Source organism: Apteryx rowi, unplaced genomic scaffold, assembly GCF_003343035.1.
Source record: "Apteryx rowi isolate R43461 unplaced genomic scaffold, aptRow1 scaffold_250, whole genome shotgun sequence".
NCBI lineage: Eukaryota > Metazoa > Chordata > Aves > Apterygiformes > Apterygidae > Apteryx > Apteryx rowi.
Window position 1 is genome coordinate 879635 of NW_020448864.1, and position 12675 is coordinate 892309.

Consider the following 12675-nt stretch of genomic DNA (forward strand, 5'->3'; position numbering starts at 1 on the left):
GAACTCCCTCTGTCTAAAGGAGGATTCCTCAGACACAGGCACTGAAAACACCATACAGCTGCTTTCTGAGGAACCCTTCTGAAGCTGTTAGATGGAAAGATGTGTCACTGGCAGAGCTGCAAGGTGCAGTACAATGGAAAAGTAGTATCTCACAGACAGTTTACCAGATAAAAGCTGTATCAACCTTAGTCCCTTCTTTTGCCTGAAAGAACTGTCCTATGGTGATATTTAAGAAGCTCAGTACAGGATCTTTAAAGGTATTAGTGTCTCTAGGTGATAAACTTTTTGGCACATATTTTCTATTATGTTTGTGTAGAACGTATTATAATGGAAGTCTTGGATGTAAGCTTTTAGGCACTGGAATAACAGTAATAAATAGTCCTCAAGTGGCTGCTTTCTTTTTATTGTTTTGTATTGCTGATGAAGGCTTCATTAAAAAGGCTATTGATAAAATCAGAATTCTGGCTTAAGAAAACCTATTCAAGAAAAAACTACCAATTTTCTATGGTAACTGATGGGAATAGTAACAAAATGATCAGTGCCTCTGCTTTGAAGAACTGTAGTTCTAGTATCTGCTTTCTGTTCATATCGTAAGTGTTATTTGCTTTATATTTTGGAAGGTAATTCCATAAATCTCTCATTAGTCAAAACCCTACCTTTTTGTAGAATTTAAGTTTTTGAGATAATGTGATTTTTTCAAAACCATAGCACTTCTTAATTAAATATATGTATATATATATAGTTATATGAAGGAAGATATTTACAGTAAATCTTGGGTTCACACACAAAATACATTTTAAATTACTATCTCACACATCAAATTCTTTTTGTAGTGAGTGGAATGCCATAGAAAAACATTTAGGAGATAGAAAAATTTAGGAGATCATGACAGCTCACAGCTTGTACTGCAATGACAAAATATTAGAACTAATACAAGACCAAGAGAAAGGATCCGAGCTTTCTTTTAAATTAAATTCTCATGTAGTACTTGCTTCTTTTAAGAAATTGATATAATTTATGAACTTTCAGTGAGAGCAAAAACTACATCAATAATGCATTAATTATTCCTAGAGTTAATGTCCACAGCTTCTGCTAATGAAAAGAACAAGTGTCCTGGTAATTAACAGAAAACTTTTCCTTCAGAGAAATCATATATACTGGGATATATGGCATTTTCTTTCCGAGATGCATGTTTACTGATATTCTGGTCTATGAAATACAAAGAAGAATGTTTAGGGATAAGAAAAATGATTAGGTTCAGAAAAATTCACCAGACTCATTTTTGAGTGGAAAGTTGTACTAGTATGTGCTGGGTGCAAGTCTGCGAAAGCAAACTTAAACCTATGATATATATTATTTCATATAAATGAAGGTACTTGCAACTGATAACTGTTATACTGAAAGACTCAGTAGATAACTTAGAGCAGCATTAGAGATGACCATGAGAAGAAGAAGAGTCTTCCCTAAACACAGAAGGAACTGGACACTGCATCTTATAATAGTTCTTCAGCATTCGATTCCTTTGGCACAATTAGAGCCTTAGAATTTGAAAAAAGTAATTTTTTGCTATATTTGTGCATGCATTGGATTGAATTAATTCTAGCCAGATGTTACATAAAATAACTTTAAAAACAGATATGAACTATCAAAACTGATGAATAAAAAACAGATGTTACTTCTGGGAATATGAACAGCAGAGAAACATTACAACCAGAAAAGTTGAAATTTCTCCTCTACAAACATCAAATATAAATGGAGTACTACATAGAATAGCAAGTTATCATCTATGATGATGTTTAGTCGTCTTTTTTTGTGACCTGAAACATAGCAATTTTCTTGAAGAAGGGTAGCAAATCCAGGGGCTGAAAATTGGAAAAGAACAGCAGCCAATTTACAGCATTCTGTCTGTTCCAAATGGCTCCAAGAATAAAAAGTAACTTGGACTGAGATGCATAAATTATTTGATTTTATAATAGTCAATTTTATCTATGTTAAATTGTCATCCAGTGTTATTCTTTGAATATTGTTTTCATCCCAGAATAAAAATAACTAAAAATGAGATTAAACGCCAAACCGAGTTGTACATGGACTCCATCTTGATTGTAGCTTTTAAAATCCTAAGATACTTAGCCATTAGTAAGATAGTGTGACAGTATATTTTAAAATACTGCAAAAGTCAAGCATAAGTAAACATTTCTAGAACAAAACTCATTGCAAATTTAAAAATAATTTTGCACAGATTTACTGCACTGTGTATGTGCAGTAGATCCAGTTGCTCAGAGGAGGGACCAAGCAGTCCGTATGTTTTTAGAGTAATGTGTTTACCTTCTTGACCAGAAAGGTTGCTTGATGAGAATGAATAAAGTTTAGATAAGCAGCAACCATAATATACCTTCAGAAAGTGTTCAGTTTGAATGGCAATGCTACTTAATACATGCAGTAATTTTTCCTCAAATATGTAAGCTTTTAACATCACATATTTAAGTTTCCTGCTTGCTTTCCTTTCTTTTGTTATATTATTTTCATACATTATTAGGATTTCCACTGTCTTTTGCTTAGCTTCTTGTTGTATACATATGCGTTTTTGTGTGTCCACATGATAAAGAAGGAAAGAAAATAATTAGAAAATTCTTCTTGATTTTTTAGATCTTCAGTCACACTTACAGAGATGTCAGCAATTATCTGTAACAGGTAGGAAATATTGATCTCAAGATGAATTTTATTTTTACTGAAGAACATGAAAAGTTTTTGAGACATGAACCCAAAGGGTTGAAGTAATAGTAAGATCTATTCAAGCATCTGTGATTCTAAGTTTATGAATGTTGAATTGTTTTTATTCCATTTTTTTAAGGTATAAAGTATCTTTATATATTCTACTTTCACTTGTCTTTTTTCTGCATGTTAAATTTCTACACCCTCAAGTACACAATGTTCCTGCAGCCTGTTGTGGTTTATCTTAAAGGCTGCAGTAACATGTTGTATTGATGAAATTGAGGTTGCAACTGTATATAGTCTTCAGGATTTTCTTTTAGCTGATTTAATACCTGCTCTTGCAGCCCTCTTCAGAAAAACCGACAGAAATGGTTTAAGTATTTTAAGTGACCATTTCATTTTACCCATTGTTTGCAAATCTAACTTGAATAGCAACTTAAATCGGATGGCAGCTACTAGCTGAGTTACCAAATGCAGGTTGTAGCTAAACTAAACGGGCTAGTTTTATAAGAGCAGTTTCCTTATATTATTTTTGTGCTTGGTCTGTATCAAGGCTTACTGGCTGAGTGTAGCATCATAGCATAGGATCATGGCATGTCCTTGACTGTGATCTCCTGATCATCCTGCTATTCTAAACTTACACTCAAATATTCTTCCTGTGGAAACAAGGGGACTATTTATATTAATGAATTTCATCCCATTGTGAGATCAGGGTGTTGTCGTACCATAATTGTAGGGTTTAAGAACCAATTGTTCCAGGAGTGGGGGGAAGCAGGGGATTAGGGCAAATGCTTTAACTGTGTACCTGTGATGTCTGTTCCCCATATTCCGAATATTATGTATTTTAATAGGAGTATGTGGGCTCTTTTTGTTCTGCAGTACTAACAGATCATCAGGATTTGAATAACACAGGACTGAAAACCATTCTGAACAGCACTGCTCCTCAACAGTACCGCATTAGAGCAAAGCTGAGAACTTTTAAACCTCAGAAGCTCCATCAGTGTATTAAACTTTACTGTTCCAAATGCAACTCTTTGTAAGTGTTTTACACAATAAGTAATTTAGAAATTATTCTATATGTTTTAAGATGTCTCGATTTTCAGTGTATTTTCATCCTTTTCATGTAAAATGAGCTGAATTTTAACCTTTCATTTCAAGCAAAGGTTTGAAGCTCACTGATATTAGGTAGCAAAATTTGAAATCATCAAATGAGTTATTCTTTCAGTATCCTTTTCAGTGCTTTCAAAACTCTAGGGTTTTTTTGTTTCCAGATTTGGCAATGAGCTTTATATTTAAGTACATGTTTCTCATGCATTTTTAAATATGCAAAGAGGTGTCATGGTCTCCCAAGTCATGGTCTTCATTAAAGAATAAAATCTCTTTGGCTAAAGTGTATCTTCCAGGGAAGGCATCTCATCCTGATCCAAAAATACTAGGGAAATAGTGTTCAGCTTGGTAGTTTTGTCTTTTTTTCTGACCTGCTCAGTTCATTCTGACTGTTCTATCCTTGTTATTTCCCTTGTAATTCTGTACTGTCATTGTATCATATAATGCTCAGTCAAATAATCTTACCAGAAAAAAAAAAAATCTGTTGTGACTTTAGCTTATAAATATTAACTTTGTAGTCTCATCTAAAAATGAAAGTAAGTTTGTTTGATATGGACTATCACTTTTTTTTGCCTGACTTTGCTTAGGACTGTTGTTAGACTATCAGTTTTATAGTTACTGGTGTGAACTGTTGCCTTTTTTACATGATGGCAAGTTAGCATTCTCCTAGCCTTTGGGAATTTCTCACATAATCAAATTTTCCTAGATATGAATATCACTGAGATAAGAAAGTGCCTCTACTAGCTTTCTGTTAAGGCTCTTGGGTACAAACTGTCATGCTTGCTGCTTTAAAAATATTTTTCTGTAACAGATGTTATAATGTTCCCTCGGATGCTAATGCATGAGAAACTGCTTCATCATCTTGACAAAATACAAGTACATGGTCTTTACTACCAAATGAGAAAGGAAATAATGACAAACTGTCTCTGCCAATTTTGTTTCTTTTTCAATATATTTGCTAACTCTGTATAGTGAAAAGAGTCTATCGATAGAAGTTAGCATGTTTCTTATGAACTTTATCCCTACTCCACAATTTTCCTTGACTTTTGTAGTCTTTTTATGTATTCTTCCCTTGTCAGATTTTTCATTTCTTTTAATTTCAGTCTCCTCCTATTTCACATTTTGCTGCCTTGTCTTTGCTACAGAATTAGGGCAGACTTTAAGATTTGTAAGGCTTCATTTAGCATATTTCCTCCTCCTCCTACCATCCTGCTACAATGATGGGACTATTTGCAGCACTTTTCTGGAAATTTGTCTTCTTTTTTTCTCAACTTTATTCATCAGGTGGAGGGAATTGGTGAAATATAGTAGAGCTGTACTGCAGCCTGAGTTGGGTGAATTAAGGGACCAGGGAAGGAAACATGATTTGGGGGCGTCCTTCCCTACTATGTATTCTGTCATGGCAGAAAGAAGTTAAAATTAATTCTGTTCTTGCCTCTGCTACTTGCTGTGTGGGAATTCTACAGGCAGATTTTAGAGGTCGGAAGAATTTAATGGGAAGATGACCTATTATGTTAGGTCCATTGCTTTTGAATGTATAGTAGTAATCCAGGAACACAGATGAAAGGAGGTCATGTGAACAGTATTGCATTCATGAAATGAAAATGCAATTTCAGCAAGACTTCTTGTATGCTAATTTGCAGTTCGAGCAGAAGAATATTCGAGTTTGATTTCATAGGCAGGAATTATCCTATTCACTGGTAAAAGTAGCTGTTTTGAGGGCTGAAAGAGAGATTTTCAAAATAAGCTGCAGGAACTGTTATTTCCTCTTTAAGTCCACTCCAAAACTTGCCACCTACTTTATTTCGGTGTTTTATGAAGTAGCCCAAGCTTTGGCTTTTTTTTCCATTATCCTGCTTTTTGTCACAGTTCATATCCCACCTGAATCCTGCAGGGCTGTCTTGCATAGGAGAAAGTGTTCTAAAACACTTTGTGCCTACCACTGGCTCTTTGCCTGCTGCTGATAATATTCATAAAATTTGGATGGCCTGCGTTGCTCCTCTGGGGAGGAGACAACTGGAAATGCATTGTTGTCATACTCTACCAGGACAGGAAAGAGACTGTGTGATGCAGAGTTGCAGGTTTTCCCTTTACAGTCCATGTGTGAAGCTATCCTGCTCCTGACCTTTTTTTTTTCATAATGTGCAAAATAAAATAGTCTAGAACATAAAACTTGAAGCTATATGGGCTTATATAGCCTTTCCACTCTAATAAAGTGGTGTGCAGTTGTGTGGCCTTTTTAAGGCCCATCTGAAATCCCATGAAACTGATTTGTTTTTCATTGATTTACATATGTGTGGATGAAGCTATTAGGCTGTCTCTGCTCCCAGGTAAGATTAGATTACTTAGCATGTCTACTAACATGGAGCTGAATTGTCTTGATTTAATTTACATAGCACTTCTACATATGAGGTATACAACCCTAAATACATATACTGATACAACAAAGATCAGCAAAGAAAAGTTATTTTTTCTGTATATGCTTTAATTTTCATGACTATATTTTAGTATTTATCCAGAATTCTGCCACCTTTATTGCTAGGTTGCCTAAGGAGAAGCTGTTATTATTTACTTACTCATTTTGGAAATGGTTTTAGGAAAGAAGTTCCAAATGGAGATGACTTTGACTTAATTTTACAAGATGCTGCAGCTACTGCCCCAAATCCAGAATTACGCAATACATCCTGGTATGATTCTGTAATGTGGACTACACAAGATCAGAAACAAAGAAAAATAGCTATTCATTTTGTAAAGCATGATGAAATGCTTCAAGAGCCTGAAGAAACTTTGCTTATGATAGAAGGTAAGATAAATAAAATACAGAAGGTAAGATAAATAACTACAAATATACCACTTCCTATGGCACAGAGTCCATTCTGATTTACGTTCAGTGCAAATAGTGTTGATCATAAAGGCATCTTCAAAGAAAAGAAAGACTCAGCTGGAACTTTGTTGTGTGAACAGAGGAAGGTCGTCTACAATGGCCTAAAACGTTAAGGTTCTATTGTTGGTTCTGTTAAAATTCAAATCTGAGTATGTTGTTTTCCAGCTGTGCTTATTGATTTTCAGTTCTCATTTGGAATCTGGTTGGAATGTTCTAAAAAATATTTTTAGTATTGACACAGAAAAGGTTTGGAGGGCCTTTGGTAATGCAAGGCTACAATTAACTTTGTCAGCCTCTGGATGTCAGTGTTGTTTCAGATAAATAAAGCTTCTCACAGCATTTATTTTCTTTTTTTGGTCAGATTTGCCTCAGGCAAGAGAAATAGCCACTGAACTTTAAACAAAGCAGTTTAAGCAAGAATACAAATAAGGAATGTTTTGAATAGAATGAGATTAAAATGGTATTATTTGCGTATATTTATTGAGTTTAAAACAAGGTCCTCAATGGTACTCAAGCACTGGTGTGAATAAGCAAAAGTGAGTCGGTTGGTCTTTTGCGTGAGGCTCAGTGAGAAAACCCCTTCTGTTTTCTGCTATTTTTTATTTGACTGGTTCTGATAGCTGCCTTATTTCTGACATATTCCAAATTAGATTGCAATCTAACCTTATTTTTATGAAAACAAAAGAAAAAGAACTCCTATGTCTACTCTTTTCTCCTAAAATAATTAAACAACATAACTTAGTAAATCTTTTTTCAGATTTTAACTTCCCACAACTAAGTATGTGTTTGTGTGGATGTGTGTGGTCCATGTTGGAGCACAAGGAAAAGGAATAATCACAATTCTTCCATATACTGAAAGAGCTTTAGAGATTTAGAAACCAGTGTTTTGGCTCTTTTTTTTTTCCAAAACAATGATTAGTTCTTGAAAGTGGAGATTTCGAAGCCTCCCTAGAAATCTTCCCAGCATTTTTCCAGATATAAACAACCCTCAAAGGGCAATGCATTATGGCAATTATTAGGTGGACGTGATCTAGATTCTACTCTTGTTTGTTAAATACAAGCAATTTGCTCTTGTACAATCCAAGACTGTATTCTTTCCCATAGTCATTATGCTGGAAAAAGAAGTTCTTTTGGAATGTTTGGCATTTGTAGGGCTGAAATTGAGGAAGGAGTTGGATAAAGGACAGAATTTTTAGGTGACCGTACACGAAGGGATGAGGGGAAGCCATAACTGTTGCTACAGATGACTTGTACTGAAGAGTAAGGAAATGTCACAGTTAACAAGTAGAGTAATGCTCATTGCATATCTTCATTTTTTTATACATGAAATTCCTGTGATTCATATCATTGTTAACCACTGATAATTCTGTATGTTTTACACTGATCTCTTGGGAGCCAGAATACGTTCTCTAGGTGCAACTTTGTTTTGTGAATACGTTGAAATTCCAGAGGTCTCTTAGAAATGCTATAGTTAAGGCTACCTTGAATTTTGTTTTTAAATCCCTTAAATGAGATTTCGGATGTATTTGAGAGGCTTTAACAGTGTCACTGGCCTTGGAGGACCTTTGTTTTCTGACCTTTTGAGAAGGCATTTCAAACCTCTGTCCATTTTCGTTTGTTTGTTTTCTTGTTATTTTTTTAATCATTAGGAGGTAAATTTATTGAGGAGGTTTCACAATAGTGTGTTTTTACATCACCAGTGATAATGCAGCTTTATTGATTTCATTTTCTTCTCTGGTTGTTTCTGCAATACAAGTAATGAATAAGTATAATACATTTTACAGCCCAGTGCCATACTGTTATAAAGTCTTTGAAAGATCTTAATTATAGCTAGTGGTAAGCAATGCTGTCATCGTAGAAAATATTTATTTTAAAACAGTTTCCTCACTTTTTTTTTTCCTATTATCTGTTGTTCATGAGCTGATTAAATCATATATTTTTATCAAGTTGTTATTTCCAACCAAAAACTGTTCTCTGTATACTAATAAATTTATTACATTTCCACTGAATTGGTCAAATGTCAAAAAGATTATAGAATCAGTTCTGCAGTCCATACAACAGAGGTTGAAGACATGGTAACTTATATTTATTATAGATCCATGATCTATAATAAATTTTAAAGATCTTTTTCCTGTCATTAGAATTGGAAAATCACATGGTTCCAGTCTTAATATTTCTGCTGTATTCATGGCTCCAAAACATGGCTCCAAATTAGTAGCACTCAAATTCAGATCAAGTTTATACTCCTGCATTTAGTGTTAATTATAATGTCACTTTTTCTTAAGTGTTGGTTAAAAATTGTTTAATGCCTCTTAAGGGTTGGAATAACAGTTCCTTAGGAGCAATTGCACAAAATCACTGTATTCTTTCTTGAATTTTTTTCCAAGGGTTTTTTTTCCAAGAAAGAAAACAACTATTAAAATCATATTAAATATGGTATTAAAGTGATACTAATTAAATATACTTCATGATAACAATGATAACTATCAGAAAGATATTAAAATATCTGCTATGATAAATGGCCATCTTAATTCTATATTAATTCTGTCGTTGAGTTAGAGTCAAAGTGAAGGATTGTTTTTTCAGTTTTCTATAATGTATCTCATAATTTTTGTTATTGGAGGCCCTGAAATTGCCATTCAGGTAGCCAAGAAATGCAATGTGTTCAATTTACTCTTGAATACAGCTTAAGAAAACATTTTTCTGTTTTTAATAGGTGGAACACTAAAAGAAGTCTGGAAGCTTTCAAGAAGATTTAAATGTGTTATTCCTGTGAGATCCACTGAAGATGATCTTGAATTATTAGATCTTTCAGCTCCATTTCTTTTACAGGGGAGTGTAAAATATTATGGGTAGGTTAAAAGTATTTGTTTATATTGTAGAAGTTTCAGTACTGGATAGAGATCATTTCCTTCAATAATTCAAACAACAGTACTCAAGGGATAACTAATCCAAAGATTCTTTAATGCAAAATACATACAGTGATGAGCAATAGTAAGAGCAGGGATGAAATGTCAGACTACTGCCTCATATCAAAGTATCCTCGTGGCTGGACTTCAGTTAGGCTTTATCTTGGTCACTTGCTTTTATATGTCTTACACCCTTAATTATGCAGCACCCCAGTTTCAGCCTTGCCTATGGTCTGTGGTTAGGGCATTATACTGTAATGACAGAATGTGGTTATGAGGTTTTTTTAGGTTACAAAAAGCCTAAATCTCTTGCTTTTAGTCCAGATATTCCATTTTCTGTACAGATGGTCTTATTCTTTAGACTAAAACTGAAACATTTCATCCTTGTAAAGTGTAAACCAGTCTTGGACACAGGTTAATGTTTAAATAGAGGCCCACAAAATGGTTTCAGGGTATCAATCCAAATGTCATTCTCTCCCTCGTTCCTAGAGGTGAGAAAAACTTGGGTTTTGAAAGAAAGATGAGATTTTGAAAGAAAGACGATCTTTTCTTTTTATTTATTTATTGAGATCCACAACACTGCAAAATGCCTAACCTATTTGTGGATGCCAGTCACTGTAAAAACAAAACAAACAAAAAAAAAAAAAAACCAAAAAACACTAAGGTAAGGGGGGGAGGGAACCTGAAGTCCGAATTTCCAGAGCTGTGGAATATGATTGCACGGCACAGCACAGATGCCAGACCTACCTGTGCATGCACCATATTAGAAATTCCTGCTCATTGAGAGCTGGCAGCAGTATGTTTTCCCAGTACGGCACAGCAGCATGCAGTTACCAAACTACTTCAGGCAAGCTATGGATTCCTCCCTCTCCACAGTTCTAATTAGTTCAAGCACAGCACTTTATTGCACTGCTTCCAGTCCTGTAGGCAGTAAAATTTTTTTCTGTGCAGCACTATATTGCATATCTTACTTGAACCCTAAAGCCTTCCATAAGCTCCTGAGAAAATGAATTACAGATAAGTATTTCTGTTTGTCATATATTGTCTTGACCTTTCCAGATATGGCTGCCTACAGCTTTTTGAAATAAAGGCAATATATGGGGATTCCTACTAGGAGTGGATCTTCACCAGGACAATGTATTTCCCCTTGCACTTTCATAACGCATGTATTTCCCCAACTACTCACAATTCATCTTCAGAGATGGTTCCCTGTTTAAATGGCTGTATTGTAAAAGCCAGTGCTCCATATGATATTCCATGAATAGAATAGCTCTTTATAGGACGGGAAATTTAGGAAGGAACCTGAAAAGTATATTGGGACTTCAGAACCTTGTTCTGCATACTTTTTTACCAGTTCCATATATTTAGCAAAGTTTAAAAAAAGATTTTGTATAGTAGAACTAAAATCAAAGTTATTTTTGCTCTAAGAATGAGCTTGAATCTCTAATGTGGATTTGTTAGTGATCTATTTAAAACTTGTTATTATTACTTTGGTGTATTCTATCAGATAGTCTAAATAGGTACTTAAATGACATGATGATTTGCCTTGAAGTTTTATATTTATGTATAAATAAATTTAAAAAAAAAACCAACAGAATCTAAAGCCAAGCTTTGTATGTTTGTTTTTGGTTTTATATCACTTGAGAGTACAATTAGGGCTACTGATTTTTATATGACCTGCTTTGCTTGTAATTCTAAAAGACAATAAATGTCTATTTAAAATTCTAACTGTGATATACTGGCACAGAAGCTTACTTTGGAAAAAATGGTGGTGTTGTAATTTTGTTTCCTGAGGCAAATGAAAGCAACTTTGAAAACAGCTCTTCTGATATTTTTATCTGCTTGAGGCATTTACTTACTATCTTACATTGTATAAAGTTTATAGTCATACATAAATACTCCAGTGATAAAAAGAAAAGGTAGTTTTAATAACTAGTGCTTAAAATATGTTTGGATGTAGATAAAGCCAAATTTCTCTACTAATGCTGCTGTGTTTTAGTGCATACTACAACTTCATATGTTGCCACTATTACAAAGTGATATGTTGTGTGTATTGTTAAATAAAGTGTCGACATACATGTGTTTAGCCATGTACTGATGTACAGTTGTCTTCCTTTCTATTCTGTGAGGTAGTCTTTTCCAGACCAAAATGATTTATTTCTTTAGTGATGATTCATAAGCAGCATTAGGATTTTTGTGGTCTAAGACTTCTGTGTGCTTAAAAATAGTTCTTTTAAACAGCAGTATAGATACTTTTTTTTTACTCCCATTGAGTAAGGAAACCTGAATGATTTTTTTCTATGCAGAATACTACTAGTATAAGCACTTAAGTGTTTGAGTAGTCTCAGTATCTTGTTTTAAATGCTAGGTGCAAGCAGTGTTCAACTCCAAAGACTATCAAGAGTCTAAGTTCCCTTGCAGCAGAACAACGACCATCCTGGGAACCGACTGAAATAGCACAAGGTTAGCTGACAGGACTGTGTCCCAAAATATTTTTGTGCCTTGATTCTTAAGTGTATATTACAAAATAGTTTCATTTCTGGGCTGCAATTTGGTACTGAATGCTTTTAAGTTGAGGTTATAATTGAGTATGAAGCTGTAAAATATATTCACCTTTTGCAGGTTAAAATTACATAATTACTTTTGAAATAATTGTAATATGATTTAAAGTATTTTGTGTGTAGAAAAATTTCTTTTTCAGTAGGTGTCACTAGTAACAAGCACCATAGCACAGATGTAATGAATCTTTTGTTGCATCAATACAGATGTCGTTTCTAAACTGTGCACATGAATGCAGCACCATAAGCAAGAGCCATGCCTTTCTTTTTGAAGATGCAGTTTTTAAAACTTGAAGTAAAGAGAATCTTATTTAACCACGAGTACTAGTTAGACTTTTATCTTCTGTAAGCCTTATCAATACAAAGCATATTGTAAAGAATCTGAAAGAAGTGATATTCAAATAAAAGGGCTTATACCAAAGTTTTGCTTTGTGCATTCCTTGTGTTGCTTTATTTAGTGAGCATGTTCAATTGATGGAGGGAAAATGGAGCTCGAAACTTTGGT

General features: G+C 34.1%; 1 protein-coding gene across 9 annotated transcripts in view; it reads left to right on the plus strand.

Annotated features, from left to right (window-relative positions):
• POT1 (protection of telomeres 1) overlaps positions 1–12675 on the plus strand; it is an 82644-nt gene that overhangs the window by 61005 nt on the left and 8964 nt on the right. For all 9 annotated transcript variants that reach the window (XM_026066940.1, XM_026066942.1, XM_026066943.1 and 6 more), the window contains 5 exons: positions 2647–2691; positions 3592–3748; positions 6417–6622; positions 9420–9555; positions 11981–12075. In XM_026066940.1, the coding sequence (XP_025922725.1) occupies positions 2647–2691; positions 3592–3748; positions 6417–6622; positions 9420–9555; positions 11981–12075 (639 nt within the window). The remainder of the gene's footprint in view (positions 1–2646; positions 2692–3591; positions 3749–6416; positions 6623–9419; positions 9556–11980; positions 12076–12675) is intronic.